Source organism: Diabrotica virgifera, chromosome 4, assembly GCF_917563875.1.
Source record: "Diabrotica virgifera virgifera chromosome 4, PGI_DIABVI_V3a".
Taxonomy (NCBI): domain Eukaryota; kingdom Metazoa; phylum Arthropoda; class Insecta; order Coleoptera; family Chrysomelidae; genus Diabrotica; species Diabrotica virgifera.
The window spans coordinates 81,033,131-81,055,455 of NC_065446.1; the positions used below are offsets into that span (position 1 = coordinate 81,033,131).

General features: G+C 32.4%; 1 protein-coding gene across 1 annotated transcript in view; it reads left to right on the forward strand.

Moving 5' to 3' along the window:
• The window catches only part of LOC114331258 (uncharacterized), a 90,750-nt gene extending 75,599 nt beyond the window's left edge, over positions 1 to 15,151 (forward strand). The window contains exons 13-14 of the mRNA XM_028280763.2: positions 14,849 to 14,952; positions 15,014 to 15,151. Of these exons, the coding sequence (XP_028136564.1) occupies positions 14,849 to 14,952; positions 15,014 to 15,083 (174 nt within the window). The 3' untranslated portion in view covers positions 15,084 to 15,151. The remainder of the gene's footprint in view (positions 1 to 14,848; positions 14,953 to 15,013) is intronic.
• The last annotated feature ends 7,174 nt before the right edge of the window (positions 15,152 to 22,325 follow it).

Genomic DNA, 22,325 nt, shown 5'->3' on the forward strand with positions numbered 1-22,325 from the left:
CTCACGAGGCCAGCGCACAAGCACAGGACAGCGTGGTGAGTGTGTAGGCAACACACAAAATTACAACCGACAAGGACAGAAGAATGAAGTTGACAAGAACAGCGCTTGGTTGACAAGCATAGCACATGATGCGCCGTCTGTTGCGCACAACACAGAAATTGTAAGTACAGCTGATTGTAATGAAATTAAATGGATTTTAGATTCTGGGTGTACAGATCACATTATTAATGATGACAGGTATTTTGATAAATGTAAATTGCTTAAAGATCCAATCAATGTTTATTTAGGGGATAATAGAGTTGTAAAAGCTACTAAAATTGGTAATGTTTTAAGTTATTTTGATGTTTTTGGTAAAAAGAGTTTAGTAGATATGAAAAATGTATTTTATGTTAAAGATATGAAGTCAAATTTGATAAGTTATAGTAAAATAACTGAAAGTAATAAGATTATTTCTCAAGGTAATATGTCTAAAGTTTTTGATCAGTTTGATAATATGACAGCTATAGCAGTAAAACGTAATGGTTTGTATTTTATGAAAAGTAAATTGAAATCAGTTGAGTTATGTGTAAATATTGCAAATAGAAATATGAATATTATGAGTCAGAAGGAAAAATGGCATCGTTTATTAGGTCATGTAAATTTTAAATATTTGAATACTTTGTGTAAAGATGAATTATTGGATGGTATCCCAAATGAAGTAGAATCTGAATTTATGAAGTGTGCAACTTGTATTGAAAATAAAATGCACAATATTTCTTTTAAAAATAATAGAGAAAGGGCTAAAGATATTTTACAAATTATTAATACAGACGTTTGCGGTCCATTTCAGACAGAGGGTTTTAATGGTGAGAGATACTTTGTTTCTTTTATTGATGATTATAGTAAAATTGCCAAAATATATGTAATGAAATCAAAAGCAGAAGTATATGATTGTTTTATTGAATATACGAATGAATGTGAGAATTTAACTGGTAAGAAAATAAAGGTTTTACGATGTGATAATGGTAAAGAATATTTAAATGGTAGGATTTATGCATTTGCAAAGGAAAAAGGGATTAAGATTGATCATTGTCCTCCGTATGTACATCAACTAAATGGAACAGCTGAGCGATTTAACAGAACGATAATGGATATGTCACGTTGCTTATTGGCAGAAGCAAGTATACACAAAAGATATTGGCCTGAAATAGTATGCGCAGCGGTTTATTTGAAAAACCGTACTTTATCAGACACTATTGAAAAGAAAACACCTTATGAGATATTTTTTGGAAAGAAACCGAATGTTTCTAATTTAAGATTATATGGTAGTAAAGTTTTTGTTAGGAAACCAGAAGAAAGGAGAAGTTCAAAATGGGATAAAAAAGCAGATATGGGAATTTTAATTGGTTATAGTAATGTTGGATATCGTGTACTTTTAAATGGTAGAGTCATTGTTGCTAGACATGTAGATATCGTTGAAGAAAATATTAAATGTGTAGGTTTGGATTTTGTTGAATCAGATAATGATAAAAATGATGAAAATGAATCAATAGATGAAACTTTTGACAATAGAAATGAAAATTTAAATGAAAGTATGGATGATACCGAAAATGAACATAATGAGTTACGTAAATCTCAAAGAGACAAAAATCCTCCAAAGAAATTTGATGATTATTATGTGTATAATAGTAGTATTTTTGTAAATATGTGTAGAACTGATATACCACATACATTTGAGGAGGCGATGAATTCTGATGAAAGTAAGTATTAGGAAAAGGCTATGGATAAGGAGATTGATAGTTTGAATAAAAATAAAACTTGGAAATTGGTCGAAAATGTTGAAAATAAAAAAGTTTTGGATGTTAAATGGGTATATACTAAAAAGTCTGATGATAATTATAAAGCTAGATTGGTTGTAAGAGGTTTTCAGCAAACAAATGAAATTGACGATATTTATTCACCTGTTGCTAAGATGCAGTCATTAAAAATTTTATTGACATATTGTTGTCAAATGGGCCTAGTAATTGAACAAATGGATGTTGAAACAGCTTTTTTAAATGGTAAAGTAATTTCTGAAGTTTATATTAAACAACCTGAAGGGTATGAAGATGGTTCAAATAAAGTTTGTAAATTGATTAAAGCTTTGTATGGTTTAAAAGAAAGTCCAAGGGCATGGTACGAGTGCCTAGATAGATTTTTAATAGAATTGGGTTTTAAAAGGAGCGAGATTGACCCTTGCTTATATGTTAATAAAAGTAAAAATGATATTGTTTATTTATTGATATATGTTGACGATTTATTGATTTGTAGTAAAAATTTGAATGAAATTAAAAAGATTAAAATTTTATTGTCAGATAAATTTAAGATGAAAGATCTTGGAAATATTAAAGAGTATTTGGGTATCACAGTTAATTATAACTATTGCAGTCAGGAAATGGAATTAAACCAAACTAAATATATTGAGTCATTAAGCAAACAGTATGATTTGGAAAATAGTAAATTATACAGTACTCCTATGGAAGTAAATTTAAAATTAGATAAAGCTGATGTTTGTGAAAGAAATATTAAATATAGAAATTTGATAGGTGCTTTATTGTATATAAGTTCGGCAACAAGGCCTGATATAAGTTTTTCTGTTAATTATTTGAGTAGATTTCAAAATTGCTATAATGAAACACATTTTAAATATGCTTTGCGGATTTTAAAATATTTATACTTAACTAAAGATTTAAAATTGTCTTATAAGAAAAATGAAAAAGTAAATATTGTTGATTGTTATGTAGATGCCGATTGGGCAGGTGATCATTTAGACAGAAAATCTACAACTGGGTATGTAATTAGATTATTTGGTAATGTAATTTATTGGAAATCAAGAAAGCAAAAGAGTGTAACAAAAGCTTCGACTTTTGCAGAGTATGTAGCATTGTCAGAAGCAGTAAGTGAGTTAATATTTGTAAAAGAGTTGTTAAGATTTTTTGATGTAAAACTAGAAAAACCGATTGATATATATATGAAGATAATTCTGGGGCATTAAGTATTGCAAAATATGGAAATTTTACAAAGAATTCAAAGCACGTGGAAGTTCATTATCAATATGTTCATGAGTATGTTAAAGAAAATGTAATCAATGTAGTTAAGGTAGATTCAGATGATAATATAGCTGATATTTTTACAAAGTCCTTGTGCCGAGAAAAATTTGAAAGATTTCGAAATATGTTAGATTTGAAAGATTATTGATGTAAATACAATATAAATGTAAGGAGGCGTGTTAGGAATTACATCTTATATTGTATATGATTTAGGTTTGTGTGTAGCGTTTGGTAGTGTGTACAGTGTATAGTGTCTAGCGCGCAGTGTTAGGGTCGCGCAGGCGTAACAAGGAGTAGTATGAGAGACTTGAAGAAGAGAACATCGCAAGCAATGGAGAAGCGTCGTGTAACAATGTAGCGTAGTTAGATAGGGAAGTTAGATATGTAGTTTGTAGGCAATAAAGTAAGTTGTAACTAAAGCCGTTGATTAATTCGATCCACCATCCTCCTCTTAACAATCCTTATCATACTTGGCAGAAAGTGTGGGTACTATACAGTCTACTAAATTGTGATAAATAAAAGTCTCTAGCTACTACCAGAGGAGTACGACAGGGGATAGTTAATGGTTGACCCTTCCCAAATTCTACGCCACTGAGGGAATTACTATTTTAGCGAAATTTTTCGATTCTCCAATACTTTATATGTAAATAATATACTCTTTACTGGTAACGATTAAGTCATTAGTTTTCGAGATATTGGACGTTAAAAATTAAACGGCATAGTTATTTTGATTCATTCATTCATTCATTTTAAACTTCCAATATCTCTCAAACTGATGACTTTATCGATACCAATAAAGTTATTTACATACAAAGTATTGGAGAATCGAAAAATTTCGCTAAAATAGTAATTCGCTCAGTGGCGTAGAGTTTGGGAAGGGTCAATCATTCACTATCCCCTGTCGTACGCCTCTGGCGCTAGCTAGAAACGTTTATTAATCACAATTTAGTAGACTGTATAGTACCCACACTTTCTGCCAAGTATGATAAGGATACGTCAAATAGTTTGAAAGCACTCGGTAAAAATAATTTTTAAATTTTTAAATAAAACACCCTGTAACTCAGTAAGTAGCCACATTTTATTTAAGAGATTTTAGTTAAATCTTAATATTTTTAGGTCTAGACTCTACAACTCAGAGATTCGACATTCTTAATAAAATTTAACCATAAAAGGGCCCGTAGTAATATAACTCCAACAAAAAAAGAAGAAGAAAAAACGACAAAAAAATGTTGTTAATTAATAAAAAATTCCCAGGAACCCAATTATCTAAACGGCATTTCAAAATACTTAATCCCCGCGACGTTATTAAAAAAACAAATTATAAACAAATTTGAATAATGTTCAAATGCCTTTTTGGTTTAATTGAAATTTGAATTTATCAATACATTTATCGAAAATATACATAACAAGCTGAAAATGCGAGCATTATCATAACGAAAACTTTATTTATTTACGTATTTTAATTCATAATATGGAAAATTGCTATTATGAAAAGTAGTTTAGAATTAATAATTATGTTTTAATGTTATGAACTATAAAAGCAGTTCACTCTTGATCGAAATTCATATTTTTTATATACCTCGTATAAAATTAATAAAATTTTACATATGATGGTTGCATCATAAATCTTAGAACATGAAGACCTTTTTATGAAGAATAACTTTTCTTCGTCAAATTAAAAATAAAAGAGTTATAAATGAAAATGTTGCTGGTATCCATAATTTGAGAAAAATCTCCAAATATTTTTTTCCATTAGAAAGATGTAATTGCACATATCAGACCATAATTGATTATACCAAACAATATTCTTTCATATACTGTCGGTTCGCTAAACTCAGACACAACTTGTTAGTGATTTTAGTAAATAATTTTGCCAATTTGGCAAAAAAAAATTACTAACTAGTTAATAATTACTAAATAATTAGTAATTTTGTCAATTTTGGCAAAATTCGCAAAAACAAAAAAATTACCTACTAAAATCACTAGCCAGTTGTGTCGAGTTTAGCGAACTGACTATATTTTAATTTCATAGCAAATGGAACAGTCCATTTATCATAAAGGGGAGGCCGCATACTCGTATAAACCTTTTTGAAGCTGTTAATAAATTATTGCTTTTAAAATATACTCAAATTGTATTTTTTTTTATTTACATTAACGTGCTCGGCAACTATGGCCACTCGCACGGGACGATTACAAACAAGATTACAAGAGGTATAATTAAAGAGCATTAACAAGTTATGTCATAAAAAAAAATTAAAGTTTATGATACAATATTTTTTTTAAAAACTGAAGAACTCTGTCTAACTGGTTGGTATCACTTAGAATGTCACATAGCTGCGGTTTTAGTTTGAGCTGTTGTCTTACTACACTGAACTGATGACATTCGGTAATAATGTGGTTCACGGTAAGTTGGCACTGGCATGTTAAACAGATAGGCCGGATATCTGATGACATCAGGAAGCCGTGAGTAAGTTTGGTGTGGCCTATACGGATTCTTCTTATATTTCTAAGGTCTTGTCTAGAGAGTCCTGTGGGGCCAGTGTAAAGTGGCTTATATACTGAGGGCTGGATTGCACGTAAAGATGTATTTAAGGAACTCCAGTGGGTTTGCCATAATCTCCATGTGAATCTGTACGCTTCTGTTTTCAAATCTTTACAAATTTGGATGTGGGTTGTTGACGTGGTATCTGTTGAAGCCGTTTTAGCATGATGATCTGCAAGTTCATTGCCAGGTATACCAATGTGAGACGGAATCCATATAAATGTAATCTTAGTGTTTAAGGTAGAAAGGTGGTAGTAACAATGATGGATATTTTGGACAAGAGGATGATGACAATGACGGTAAATAGTTCCTGAATGCATAAAATTGAAGCTAGAGAGTCTGTACAAATGGCAACATTTATATTCGGGAGGTTAATATTCTTAACAGTCTGTAAGATACTATATAATTCTCCAGTATGTACGCTGCACAGAAGAGGAATAAAAGAAGCACAAATGAGATTGTTTTGAGAGGTGACTGAACAGCCAACCCCTAAATCACTTTTGGAAGCATCGGTGTATATTACTTGATCAAAGTGGTTATTGTGTATAATTTCAAAAAAAGCTTTTATCATGAGTTCTTTAGGTGTTTCATATTTATTGAATTTTGTTAAATTTGTGTTAGTTTGAGGGGTCTGCATAATCAAAGGAGGAATTCGATGAAAGGGGATGGGATTTGTCAGTTTAAAATTGATGTCGCTTGTTATTGTGGACAATATAGAAAATATAGGTTTTATTATTGGTGAAGGGGTGGTATAGGTTGTTGTGAATAAACGGTATACAGGATTAAGGGGATTAGAAGAGACAGATGCAGCATAGGAAAGAAGAAGATATTGCCGTCTAATCCAGAGAGGAGGCTCACCGGCTTCACAGTAGACACTTTCAGATGGACTGGAACGAAATGCACCTAGACATAGTCGAAGGGCTGTGTTATGGATAGAGTTTAAGGAATCCAGATCTCTTTTTGAAGCAGACATATAAGCAATACTACCATAATCTAATTTAGAGCGAATTAGTGCTTTATATACATTAAGGAGCGACTTTTCATCCGCACCCCAGTGATAGTGAGACAGTGTTTTAAGAATGTTTAATCTTTTGTGGCATGCACTTTTTAAATTGAGAATATGTTGCTTCCAAGAGAGGCGAGAGTCAAACGTCAATCCCAGTATTTTACAATGATCAACTACGGGAAGAAGTGAATCATTTATAAATAGAGGTGTAGGGGGCATTGGAGGCCGTCTACTAAATTTAATAACTTTGGATTTTGTGAGGGATAAAGTTAGTCCCAAAGAGTGGGTCCGAGAGATTACAATGTTTATGGCCGCTTGCAAAATTTTAGAACTAGTGGAAGCTGAACGACCGTGACAATATAATATTAAATCATCTGCATAAGCTACATATTTAGTAGGAGATGGTAAATTAAAACAAAGATCACTTATGCCGAGGTTAAATAAGGTAGGGCTTAACACTGAACCTTGAGGGGTGCCATTGGTTTGAGTATAAACAGAAGAGAATACACCATTTACAGAAACTTTGAACGTCCTTTGAGACAAAAAATTTTGTATAAAATAAAATATATTTCCGGTGATATTATGCTGCTTTAACTTGGCGATTATAGCTTGTCGATTAATCGTGTCAAATGCTCCTTTTATGTCAAAAACGACAGCCGTTACTTCATACTTTTCATTTATTGAGCTGGCGATGTCACTTTGTAGAAGGACAAGATTGTCACGAGTGGATCTGTGTCGTCTAAAGCCAGATTGTTCTTTAGGAATAATTTTGTGTTTGTCGAGATACCACATAAGACGTTTATTGATAATTTTTTTAAGTATTTTACACATGGTACAGGTAAGGGATATAGGCCTATAAGAATCAGGGACAGAGGCAGGTAGATCTTTTTTTTTGATTGGTAATATTATTGACGTTCGCCATTCATTCGGGAATTTGTGGAAAATCCATATTTTATTATATATCTCGAGAAGTTTGTATAGACATGAAGATGACAATTTCTTTAAGAATATGTATGGAAGGTCATCAGGGCCAGCAGCTGTGTTTTTACAGGATTTGAGTGCAGATTTTAATTCGGAATAGGTTATAGGAGAATTCAGATAATTGATATCTTGTGAAACTGGAGAAGAATAAGGAAAGGGTGAAGGAAGAGTAGAGGATACAGGGTTAGGCCCAGATTTGTTGTGAAACTTTTCTTTAAAGTTTTCTGCCAGAACTTTGGCTATCTCCTGATTATCAATGATAACCTTTTGATTAAAAAGGAGATTGGAGATCTTAAGATTAGTTTTTTTGCCCTGTATTTGTCCAATTTTTTTCCAAACTTGGCTTGGGCTACTATTTTCATTTATGGAGGAGATATATTGTCTCCATGAAGTTTTCTTACTTAATTTAATAATGTATCTAGATTTCGCTCTTGTTTTTTTAAGTGCAATAAGGTTCTCCTGACATTTGTTTCTGCTGTAAATTTTTAGAGCAGATTTTTGCTGCTCCACAGCGTTTTCGCAAGAGGAATTCCACCATGGGACACTTTTTCGTTCAGCTGAAATGACTGATTTTCCAATATGTGCTTCAGCAGCAAGGCGAATTGTGTTTGCGAATTGGGTGACGTCCATATCAATGTTATCAGTTAGAGTGAGTTTAGGTAGGCAATAATCAGTTTCACTAATATAATCAGACCAATTACAATTATTTAAGCGCCAAAAACTTTTAGTCAATATTTGAGAATTTGATGTATCTGAGTTGGTTATAAAGATTGGGAAATGATTGCTGTCGTGGAGATCATCAGATGTATGCCATGTTAATGTAGGAGCTAATTTTGGGTCACTAAAGCTTAGATCAATGTTGGAGAAGGTACCAGTAGAAATATTAAAGTGAGTATGAGAGCCCGTGTTTAACAGACATGTACCCGAGCAATTAATAACATTTTCAACAATTTTACCTCTAGCAAATGTGTGGTTGGAACCCCACAGCACATTATGAGCATTGAAGTCCCCAACAAGTATGTAGGGGCTAGGAAGTTCAAAGATTAAGTTTACCAGCTCTTCCTCTTTGAGAGGGTAGTTGGGAGGAATGTATAAATTACAGATTGTAAGTTTATTCGGACACCAGCAAGTTACAGCTATGGCTTCTAATTTAGAAGAGAGTGGAAGATGTGATGAGAAAATATCAGAAGAAATAAAGATAGAGGTGCCTCCACTGGCTCTTATGCAATTAGTCCTTATATAGTGGTACCCCTCGAAGTGTTTTAAATGAGGAAGTTTGGAATTCTTAGCATTGGTTTCTTGCAGACATATAATGTTAGGTTTAAATTGTGATGTTAGGTGTTGGATTCTCTCCAGCCTAGGGAAGAACCCATCACAATTCCATTGAATTAGCTTGAAAGGATAACTATTCATTATGAGTGCTGTAATTAGATTCAACATCAGAAGGATTATCGGAAGAGGCACTTATACAGTCCTGTGATTCAGCTAAGGAAGAATGTTGTCTTAATTTTTTCAAGATTCTGGTGATACGGTTTTTTAGTGATCGTTCCTTTGTAGCTGTGTAGAGCTGAGATAAGTCGTTTTGAATGCCATCTATGTCAGAGGAAAATTTTTGAGCTTCTTGTAGTGGCGTCGGACATCCAAAAGAATTCTCAAGAAAAGCAATAAGTTGAGTTGAATTAAGTGTAAAATTAGCCGGATTATCTTTGTAAACTGTTTCTATACAAGAAATACAATCAGGCCCCATTGAATAATCTGATCGATGATTAGATTTGGACTTTTTGTTGGCTGGTTTGGCTGGCATCGTGAATAACGGAGGGGTTAAAGAAGTTGATTGGGAAAGAGCAATGGAGGGAGAGAGAATGGTAGGAGTATCAGGAGAACTATCATTAGAGTGTCCTCTTTTTTGTCCTACAGTCAATATGGGTTTTGTATTAGTTGGAGGAGGGATGAATAGGTCCGTAATGGCAGTCGAGGAAGGTGTGTCGTTAACGGGGATGGATTCAATTTCTGAAGAAGGAAGTTGTTTTGATGTAGTTAAAGAGTCAGCTGAAAGTGAAGATAAGGGAGAAGCATTAGCCGAAATAAGTGTGTGGTCTGGTCCACTGGGGACTTTAGGGCAAGAATCCGCGGTGTGTCCCGTAATTTTACAATGAAAACACTCTAGCCTGTCAGTGGATACAAATATTCTTGAGGAAGTATTTTCATGATTGATTAGCAGAGAAGTTTGCACTTCGAAGTCCTCCTTGTCAGGGAAAACAAATGTAACCCTACGAAAACTTATGATATGAGCATATTGATCATCCGATGTTCCGCATTTAACAAAAGTAACAGGTGCTGCTAGCTGTAAGCCAATATCTTTTAGAGACTGTTCTATCAGTGAATGCGGGATGGAAGGACATACATTAGAAATAAGGATTCTTTTGGCTGGAGAAATTAGCCTGCGGATAGGGACGATGGTGGAATTAATTGTGATATGTGGTGTATTTTTCAATAGTTTATCAACGATGTCGGTCGACGTGAGAAAAATGCAAATTCGATTGTTCGGAATGCGAGACGCAAAAGTAATATTTTTTGGCTGAACTATTTCACCAATGGCTTTAATATATTCAAACAAAACGGTATTTGGAATGGAATGCATGACAACAGCTTGTTCCCTTTTAGGAAACGAAGGGGGAGGAGGCCTGGAGAGTGTGGCAGCGACATAAGATTTTGGGATGGAATTAGGGGTGTTTTGTGTAGATGTAGTTGGTTGTGTGTTGTTCATAATGTGTGAAGTCCTGGTTACCAAGACCACAACACAATATGTGAGAGTACCCACAGACCCTTTCGCAAATTGGAAAGGAAAAAAAGGATCTCAAAGGATCTCACCTGACTTCTCCGGATTTTCACTGGTTTTATCTTAATTACACCAATACGGACAGGAATACAACTATTAGCAATATCTTCAGTTGTTACATTCTTCCTTGCAAAATATTTAGCTTTCAAATCCCCAATCAATGCTAAAAACCAACAATTTTTCAGAGAACTTTGAAAAATTATATTTAAGTATTGACGTTTATTTGACGTATGAAAAAATTGTATTTTTGAACATCTTATTTATTTTATATAATAATTAAATTCACTATCAGATGTCATTAATGTTTTATTAATACTTAATTTAAAATTTAGTTTGACATTCACGAAGTGTCAAACTCAAATGTAAATATCCTATTATGCTTTGCCTAACAAATCGAGATTAAAAAACTAGCCTACTTAATAGCAACGATTTCAGCTGGACTTGTAGTGTGTCGGAAGAAAATAACCCGATTGTGACGTCACATTTTACACTTTGGGGTCGATTATCTCGAAGACGGTTAGAAATATCGAAATGCCGTTTTCAGATTTGGATTCAGAAGAAAAAACTACATAAGAATCCATCGATAAATCTGATCTGAGTATTGCAGGAGCGGCAACGCAATAACACACAGACTTTTGCGAATTTATAAACGAAATGTTTTTGTTGAAAATAAAAATAATGAGATCTTAAGTAGGTGAATATTTCTTTGGCAACAACCGCGTTTTTGCAATTGAAAATATAGTAACATTTAATAAACAAATTCAATATCTCAAAAAATATTTTTCGACGAGTTTTTTTCTTGCTTAATACTGGTAACATAGCGCAACTTAGTCTGTAAAATAAGATATTTTATAGTGCTTATTTAAAACGCTAAAAATAATTTTTTGCAAATTTGTTTTTAAAGTTTTATGTACAATTATTTAAATAAATAGGGGGTCAAATTTGATTTAGTAAGTCTTATGTGAAAGATTTACCCTTCAACTTTGCAGAAAAAATCCCGTAGACCTTCATTAATAAGTGAATTAACTCAGCAGCTAAAAAAGTATTTTTTTTTTGCAAAAATGGCCCCTTTTTAATTATTTAAACAATGATCCCCTTATATAATTTGGATACTTTCTTGAAAATATCTTTTGTACCCACCTAAACTTTGATATAAAATTTGTTTTAACCTGTACGAATTTACATTTTGACTTTTTTTTATTTTATTAGGCTATAAACCATTAGTAAATATTCCTGGGTAACTAACAATGCAAATATAAATGCTAACGTAGGTGAAGGAATCTACTATCACACCCACCGTAAAACGGAGTCTTAATAAAGCCGCAGCTAGTTATGAATACATTTAAGATTCATAATTAAGATTAGCGACTTCAATCGTCTGCAGATTATCCCAAGATTTGTAAGTTAGTGTGAAATAAGGAGATAGTGAGATAGAGATGTAAATAAGTGAGGTATTTTCGAAGCACGATTATACTAGAAGTGAAACAATATGAGGTGATAATTACCCCAGTCATTAGTGGAGGTTATGTCAAGTTAGTTCAAATGAAAATCTCAAACCTTGATATGATATAAGTTAATATCTCAAACATATCTTTAATCTATTCAGCAAATAATGTCCTCGCTACGTGGTTGTTATGTTGTACATATAATTTTGCTGCATTTTAGAAAAACATATTTTATCAATAAATGTGAGCATTCATTAAATAAGTGTTTATTATTATTATTTAAATAGGTAAAGCTAATCTACAATAATACTTAAAATTACCGTAAAAACATAAAATCTTAACTAAAATTCCAATTCATTTAAAATATTAAATTAAAATATAGGTATTACAAATTCAGGTGTTTGACTGATAATTAATTCATCATTTTCTTTTCCTTTATCCCTATGAGTAGTCGGCTACCCTAATTACATTTCTCTATAAGTTTCGATCTTGGGTCATATCAATATTAATACCCCTACTTTCACATTTCATCAATTAGTACCACCCCTAGACTTCCCCTAATATAGTCATTTTTAATTTTATCCTTTTTTGTCATTCAACTCATTCATCTAAGCATTCCCATTTCCGTTGCACATGCATTCGTTGTTGCACTTTCCTTTTAACTGCCCAACTCAGCCCAACATTGAGTTCCGTACACCACACCGAAGATGGTCTTATGGGTGTTTTATAGAATTTTCCCGTCAGCTTCATTGGAATTCTTCTGTCATAGAACACAGGCATTTGTCTGCATCTGTAATGTAAGTTATTGTGGTCAAGGTCAAATTGATACTCGTACACAAAAGTACAGCTGGTTCCTAAAAAAACTGATACGACTCTTAGTAAGATTTGATCATTTTGAGCAGTGTATGATTGGTCTGACATTATATTTATTATGACAGACAAATAATAAAATAAACAAACAAACAGCCATTTTTTGAGGTTGAAGTTATCTGACAAATTTTAAGATTTGGCAGTGACAGTGACAGTATGTAAATAATAAGTATTTATCCATCAAAATATAATAAATTAAATAAAATTAAACTCATATTCATTATATCACACCTCATCAAAAGCTTTTTACAAGAACATAGCGATTTTGATATCGCTTAGAGCCAGACTACATTAAGATCGCCTATAAATCGTGCTGGTAATTGCCTTGCAGCGAGACCAAAAACAAAAAGAAGAAGAAGAAGAAGAAGAAAGTACACTGCTCAATTTTCTACAAAATACGCTTTAAGAGTCGTATCAGTTTTTTTGGAACCAGCTGTACCTGTTTCAAAATACTGGTTTGGAAATCAGATTGTTATCATTCGTTAAATAGATATCCAAGCATAACGATAAACGATAGAATTATTAGTATTTTTGTTAGATTTATTTATAATTATTAAAATTACTGTTTGATTATAAAAACTTAAATTTAACATTATTCAGAGATCGCATAAAAAAGTTCATACACAATGACGGCTACTCCACGTCAATTGCCATCTGTTGGCATTTCTCGAAAGCTACTAGAATCTAGGGATTTTTGCATTGCCTAGCCACCTTTACTTTACAAGCCATGAAGAGAAAAAGGCAACGTCGCAATTGATGACGTCCGTAGTCTGACTTTCGGACTACCGCTTTCGAAACTACTATTTTAAAGTACAAATTCTGGTAAAATTTATAGTATTTTTTGAGTCGAACAAGAAAATATTATTAATTAGAAGTTTGTACAAAATAATATTAAAAGTAATTCCTTGTAAGTAACGTTTATTATACAAAAAAAAAACAATAACAAGATAATAAACGGGATTCATTTTTTTCGAATCCTAAGAAAACTAATAAGTATTTTTCAAAAATTTAAACGCAGATTGAAAGACTACGTTAGGACCGAGGGCCCAAAGTCCCTGAAAACTTCTATGTTTATGTTAATAAGTTACAGGGGTGAAAAACTAAGAAAATTTAGTGTGATTTTTAGTTTCAAAAACGTCATTAAAAAACTTTTTATTCATTCCAAGGGACTTTTGGTCCTCGGTAATAAAGTAATCTTTTATTCTGCGTTTAAATTTTTCAAAATACTTATTAGTTTTCTCAGAATTCGAAAAAAATGATTACATTTAAAATACAGGTGTCAAAATTTTGCATTGTGTTCCTTTCCCCTTAAAGTTTGTCGCATTTATTTAGAAACACCCTGAATTGATAAAGAACAAATCTAGTTGTTAAACATAAGTGAATTAATCAAAAAAACAGAATGTTAAGAAAACCGGAGTCTATAGTTGGGTTTTAATTTCAGTATTTTATAAATGCTCGGTACACCATAAAAATTTAACTGGTTAGCAACAATATTATTATAGCGGTATTGTTAAAGAATTAGGCTATAACATATTAAAAAAATCACTTAAATCTGCCAACAGGTTTAGGAAATATAATACATTAAAAATGACAAAATTTTTAAGTGGACGGATTTCTATATGCACGCAAGTTTATATAAAAATATATTATATTGAACTAAAGTCATCTTAATAACATACCTTTTAATGTTCTTTATAATTTAGAGCACGAAATATTGTAAACTATTTCCGTTTCTCTGTAAATACAGTGAAAATTATTTAAAAACAAATGAGAACTGTCAGAATTAATCGGTCTACCAATAGATGTTGCCAAGTTTCAACTTCATGGCTTGTTAAGTAAAGGTGGCTATGGCATTGACGTAGCCGAACGAACATTAGACGTAGAACGTGAAGCACAACTGAACTGTCAATGAGAATTGCATTTCCAAAATAACCGAATTTCAAGGATGAACCTCAGTCAATTGAACTATATATTAACTTAGTTATGAGAAATCGGCCCTAATCGAAAATCGTCCTTTTTTCTAAGGAGCATCCTCAATATATTGAATATTTAAGGCTGTTTAATTTTATAACGTATATAATAACAGTTTATTTGTAGGTGGTAACTCAGGATACTAAAATAAATCAAGCCCAATTGGTTGAATCTTTACGTAAAACAAAACCTTCATTATCAAATCAAGAAAGATTAAAGTATGAAAGAATGTAAGTATTGTTGTACTGAATATAGTGTATGTGCTAATGTTATGTTTATTTTATTTTCCAGCTACACAAAATTTCAAAGTGGTTCTACTATAGATGATTTAAAAAGAGGAAGCAAGGCAACTTTAGCTTAGGATCAAATAGGATTTTTATGTTATACTTGTTGGTATTTGTAATTGTTAATAAAGACTTGTTATAATAATTCTAGTTGTATAATTTTAACTCCAGTCTTTTTGACTTTCTGGACCAGAGGTACCCAAACGGTTGATCGACCGGTTGATCAGGGCCCGGATTACGTACACTCGATACGCATCGTATCCGCCATGTTTTCCCATAGCGCCTTACGGGAAAACATGGCGGATACGATGCGTATCGAGTGTACGTAATCCCTATGCAGTTCTCATATCACCACCTATGCTAATCAATAGGGCTTTTCATTCACAGTTATTTGTTTCGAGCTTCTGTCATGTGTCACATAATATTAATATATCTACGTCGTACGTTATTGGTATATAGGGGAGAGTTGGATAAAACGGTATAGTCGGATAAAACGGGATACCTAGCCTAGAGACCCAACTAGTGGTGCTATCAATCTGACAATGACAAAAACTTGTTATCAGTCGTCATTTTAACATTCTCAGTTCGTTTTACCGCGATGCCACTATTTGATGAAAAGTTGTTGTGTTTAGATAGAATTGTTTAACTCTATTTTTTTGATACTTTGTACTTTTAAGTGCGTTGTTTTCTACATTATACCGCCTACATATATAAAAACATAATTCCGGTGACTATTACATTTAATTAAGCAGTCATTAACGAATATTCTCATGTGTAGTCTACCTAATTTTACTTTCACATTTAGGCAGCAGCCATTTTTGTTTTGAAAAATGTCTGAGTTGGACAAAACGGGACACTTATAAGTTGGATAAAATGGGATACCGTTTCTTATGTCCCGTTTTATATACCTATTTATTTGTTGGCCTAATAATTTTTTAAATAGAGATATGAAGCGTTTTCTCATGCCGCAGAGAAGAACAACATATTTTTATGTGACTTTTGTTCTGATATACGTACCTAGTCCTAAATAAAAGGTCTTATTTCCCATTTTGCCATAAAACATAAAAAACGCGTATTTTTAAGTTTCTGACTACTGAAGATATTATTCTTTCAAGATTAAATTTTACTATACAGTTTAATGTCTACTTAATTTAGACATAAATTAAGTTTTAGATAATTTTATACAAAAAATTAAATAATATAAACCTATCCCGTTTTATCCAACCGTGGTTGTATAAAACGGGATGTGTAGGACTTTAATAAATATTTTTTTTACTATTTTCCAGTTATTAAAAATGGCTAAAGATATGTGTTTTGTGTGCTGCAATAAATGTTATACCTATAAAAAATAATATGATAATTTCTTTAATATATTTTCCGTAGTAAAAGTAAACAAGAATGGTATCCCGTTTTGTCCAACTCTCACCTACCAATGATACAAATAGTACATTATTTGACGGTTTTTGCTGTAAATTTTAAAAAACCGTTTGGATTGATATAAAATTCGGCGTACGCATAGCCAACATGTCAAAGAAAAAAAATGATATTGTGCCGATGTGTGCTTTTGCCCTGGGGGTGAGTTTCACCCCTTCTCGGGGGTGAAAAACATACGTTCAAAATAAGTCGGAAATTCGATAAAATGCCCAATTCTAAGCAACTTTTATTCTATACAGTTTTTTCACCAAGTTAATACTTTTCGAGTTATTTGCGAGTGAATATGTTCATTTTTCAACAAAACAAACACGTTTTTAGACAATTTTTCGCAAATAATTCAAAAAGTAAGTATTTTATGGAAAAACCCGTTGTTAGCAAAAGTATTGCTTGTAAAAAAATGAAAAAATGATGTACACATGAAGTCTCTAGACCTAGTAGAAGCAGAGTTAAGCTAAAGAAAAATAGGCCAAACTTCAAATAAATATATTTCCACGTGAAATATCCAAAAAATTAAGCACTTTTTGGAAAAAAACATAACTTTTTTAAAGAGTTTAAAAATCTTTATGTCCATTTTTATAAAAAAATATTCTGGCATCAAATGTGAGCAAGTTACGCTCAAAATACAGTTGGTCTGTTTTGATTTGGCATAAAAAAATCTGGAAAATCACCCCCTAATTAACAACTTAAATATAATTTTGTTCTGAAGCTATTTTCTTGTGGCATTTTTATAATCAAGTATATTCAAATGGTATGGAATCTCTAACGCGAGAATTTCAGTACCACCGTTGCATTTGGTTGTCTTTTTAAAGACAGATCACATGCTATGATTTTTTGTGGCGGCTATTCTTGAGTTGGGATTGATTTCATGTAATCGAATGAACTATCTTTTAGTAAAGTCGTCCCAGGAACGCAACTCATCAATATTGGCAATATCATTTTTAAAGTCGTCTACTTTAAAATGTATAATACGTGTCTGAATTGCCGATATAAATGAGTCAGATTAAATAAATTATTAGAAGAATTTTTTACTAAGCAACAACATTTTTGTTTATTTAATATTATATTGTATTTTGACAACGACACCCGACTTGGGCGTCGAAACGTTAATAAAATCATTTTTAGGTAAAATTGTGGCTTATTTCCCATTTGAATATACTTGATTAAATATAATTAATCGTTACCGCTTCACACGTTGCTTTATTTATGTTTTGTCTATACGATCTGTAAGTTTCATCGATTCAACGTGCTTATTTTTGAAAAAAAAAAAGGTTTTAAAATCAAATTTTAAATTTTGAAAAAAATGCTCTTTTTCAAAATAACTTAAAAATTATTAGTAATACCAAAAATCTCAAGAAGTAATAAAATGTACGTTTTGCTTTTCTGAATATTTTGGACTTTTTGTTTTCCTGTTAGACAAAAATCGGTTATGCTATGGCTGTTCAAAGTTTCCATACACTCGGGATTAGTGACTCGTTCAAGCCATTTTAACTACAGCCTTTTCAAGAATAAACACTTTGAACCGCTGAGACTTACAGATCGTATAAATAATAAATAAGTAAAGTAACTTGTGAAGCGGTAACGATTAATTTTATTTGATATGGTAATTAGGGGGTGCTTTTCGCGATTCTTTTTACCAAAAAATAAAAGGTACCAACAATATTTTGAGCATAACACACTTACTTTTAAGGATAGAAGTTTTTTTAAAAAACAAAAATAAACCTTTTTTTAAATACTTTAAAAAAGTTAAAATGAGTGTTCCCCGAAAAGTATTCCGGTTTTTGGTTATTTCTCGATGAAATATTCGATTTGGAATTTAACGAATAAGAACCTACTTTTCGTTAGCTACAACTTTGCTTGTACTGGATCTACAGTCTTAATATATGAACCATTTTTTTCATCTTTTTATAAACTATATTTTTATTAAGAATATTTTTTTCGACAAAATAGTTACTTTTTGAGTTATTTGCGAAAAACGGTCTAAAAACGTGGTTATTTTGTTTAAAAATGAACAAATTCACTCGCAAATAACTCTAAAAGTATTGACTTGGTGAAAAAACTCTATAGAACAAAAGTTGCTTAGAATTAGTCAGTTTATTCCGAATTCCGAACTTATTTTGGACATATACTTTTTCACCCCCGAGAAGGGGCGAAACTCACCACCAGGGCAAAAGCACACATCGGCACAATATCACTTTTTTTCTTTGACTTATTATTAGCTATGTGTATGCCAAATTTCATGTCAATCCAAGCGGTTCTTTAAAATTTAGAGGTTTTGCAATATTTTACCGTTAAAGAACGTACTAAAACCAAAGACGTATGACGTAGATATATTAATATTATGTGACATGACAGAAGCTCGAAACAAATGACAATCGATGAAAAGCCCTATTGTGATATCATCAGCATTTTCACCAATGTGTCATTGAAGAAAACTTTAAAAATAATAAAAGTCAACTTCGAGGGGAACGATACATTGACAACAAAAACCAAACTGAATCTATATATCAGCTATTATGGAGCAGGAAACACGCATAAAAAACAGGGACTTCAACAAATCACACATATTATGCAAACATGCCTGGCACAATGAATACAAAGGACAATAGAAAAATGCATCAATAGGCTTTGAAAGGCCTGTTACATATAAAAAACTAAAAAAAGTCAACAAAAAGAATAAACTAGCAATAGCAAAGAAAATCTAAAACACATATTCTACAATCATACACAATATCTACATATGCAACACACAAACTCACAAAAAAGCACATACAAATAATGTAGAAACACGCAGAATAATTAGAATTTAATGTCCCATAGGGCATAAAATCCACCCTCAGTTCTTTTCAGCCATAGGATGGATGTTGCCCACAACACCGCGGCTAAGTAAGTCAACTTCAATTTTTTAAAAGGTAATTCAAAAGGTGATTAAAAAGGCTTCAACAACTTTGGCGGTTATGCCTGGTTATACACCTTTTAACACAATTATTAAACAATTTTTTTGAAAACAATTTCCGGGGTGTAAACCTAAACGTAAAATTTTTAGTTAAAAATGTAATTGTCATTACACACTATTTACATAATTAGAGGGAATCGCTTAAAAAATATAAACAAAAACTGCAGCAAAACTTTGGCAGTGACTTGTTAGTCCTTGTCCTTATATTCCTTAATGTATAATTTATATATGAAGTAAAAGACAGACGTACTCCCAATCATTTATTGTAACTTCCGACGACCGGATTCGCTCTCTACAGTATGCAGATCATCTTCAGGTCAACGATTACAAGTCACTAAATGTCACAAATAAAACCAGAGTTAGAACAATGTCTGGTTATAAATGATGCTAAAGATCCATAAGATCAAGCCAATATTGAACAACATACATAAAAGGTTATTCAGGAAGCAGACAAATACATATGCATGTACACACAAGGGCGGCAACAAAAACAAACACCCTCATGCCCACAAACACATGCAAATGTATATGCAGTCTGTAATCATGTAATGTTAACGTGTCGTACTTACATTCTGCTACAAGGGGCTACTCTCTGAGTATTCAATAACTTGATATCTTGCTCAAATTATGCAAGTTAACAAGTGCCCCATTGTATCCCATTGGCATAATTTGAGCAAGATATCATGTTATTGAATACTCAGGGAGTTGCCCTTTGTAGCGGAATGTAAGTATGACACGTTATCATTGCATGATTACAGACTGCATACATTTGCATGTGTTTGTGGGCATGAGGGCGTTTGTTGTCGCCCTTGTGTGTACATGCATATGTATTTGTCTGCTTCCTGAATAACCTTTTATGTATGTTGTTCAATATTGGCTTGATCTTATGGATCTTTAGCATCTTTTATAACCAGACATTGTTCTAACTCTGGCTTTCTTTAATTGTAGCATTTAATCACTTGTAACGTCGACCTGAAGATGATCTGTATATTGTAGAGATCGAAACCGGTCGTCGAAGTTACAATAAATGATTGAGAGTACGCCTGTCTTTTACTTAATTCAAAATGAATTCTCACGTGCAACCCATTCTTTATCATTTATGTAATTATTACTAAAATTATATTCCTTATAACTTTAAAAAGGGTAAACCCTGTAGTTGGCTGTATACCTTCGATAAAACAACGTGGAATGAAGTAAACACTTCTGTTGTATACAGGTAGGTATATGAATTTATTAAAATTCTTAAAATTTAACCACAAGTGAGTGGAAGTACAAAACGTTTTTGGTCAAACTGACCATCATCAGTGTAAACCTGGAATAAGTGAACCACTTAGATTAAAAAGCAAAAGGGTGCAATTTTGACAGTTGAAAAAAATAGAAAATGTGATTACTTACGTCCAGTGTACAAGTAATTGTAACTAGCCACTTCAATAGATGTAAAAACCTACTAAAATGGAAAACTTTACTTAACTTTTTTGGATTTAGGACCTACTCTTCATAACGCTCGAGTGACTGTAAATTTAGCATACTTTGCTCCCCTACCATTACCAGTCGAAAATATTGCCGGCAAAATTTTCTCTCTTATGATATATAGGTACCTACGACAAAATATTTTTTATTTTTCTTGTCGCTATAATACAATAAGAAAATACGGTCCTGACTACAATTTTAAATACAACGTACTTTAACCAGATATACTAATACTATATTAATCTTTTTTCTTTCGTGAAAAGCCAAAGACCCTCAACAGTTTTCCACTTTCATTCCTTTCTCACCCTGAATAGGAATCCCATAATTAAATGTGTAAATATTCAACGGTTCTAGTTAAGTCTCTATTCATCATCGTGTACTTTTTAGCAGTTTTTAAAACTTAGCCGTAAAAAGACTTTTTGAATGACGACGTGCGCGATTGGCTGAGTTTAAATTAGGGGTATTGAATAAGAAGAAGCGGTTACAAGACGGACAAATTGTCGTTTATATTTTTTCAAATGCGCTATTTTAAATTAATTGCAACAGCCAGTAGTTCCCAAAAAGTTTGGTGTTATAAGTAACTGTTTGTCTAGAGCGGTGAAAACAACAATGTGAGTAAATTAGTAAACAGGAACGAAAGGAATAAAATATTCAACAATAATACTAAATAATGAGAATAGCATAACAAAAACAATGATTAACTAAGACAGCATTGAATGACGTTTGAAACATGGAAGCAATTCAAAGCGCAATTCATTTTTGTAATAGGGCTTTTCATCGATTGTCATTTGTTTCGAGCTTCTGTCAAATTTCGTATAATCTGTGTATAATATTAATATACACGAATTATACAATATATGACAGAAGACCGAAACAAATGACTGTGAATGAAAAGCCCTATTGTTTTCATCGACTTGTGACCAACGTACTGTCAATACTGACAGTTCGTTGCTTGTGACACGGTGCATTGTCTTGGTGAAACAATAATTTTTTCTTGAATATGAATATGGTATGTCTCTTGTGACAGCTTCCATGAATCCATTCCATCCTAAGAGGCCGGGAATGTCTCTGCTTTTCCCTTAGAGCCACAGAAGATCAGGTACAGATGGAGTCACAGTTTCAGTAGGTGTGAACATTCCCTTCGGATATGTTATCTTGATTTCTGATAAACCTTGAGGTTTAGTCCTTTCAAAATGTATTAGTTGAACAGCTCCCTGACTTCCATAAACCTCAGGCTCGGGTTTAGTTTTTAACCGAGGAATGGACTGGTTAGTAGCTACTCCATGTTTTGGTGCAATACAAGAAATTCCACCCATGACGTGGAAAGTGTGGTATCCGTCGATTTTATGTACGTTAAAATCAGTGTTATCGTACACCTGTTGTGTAACGCACGGCTGGTAAATTTTCTGCGGATCGCCTGCCATTGCTGACACTTCCAGATAAGCAACGCGCTTTCTCAAAG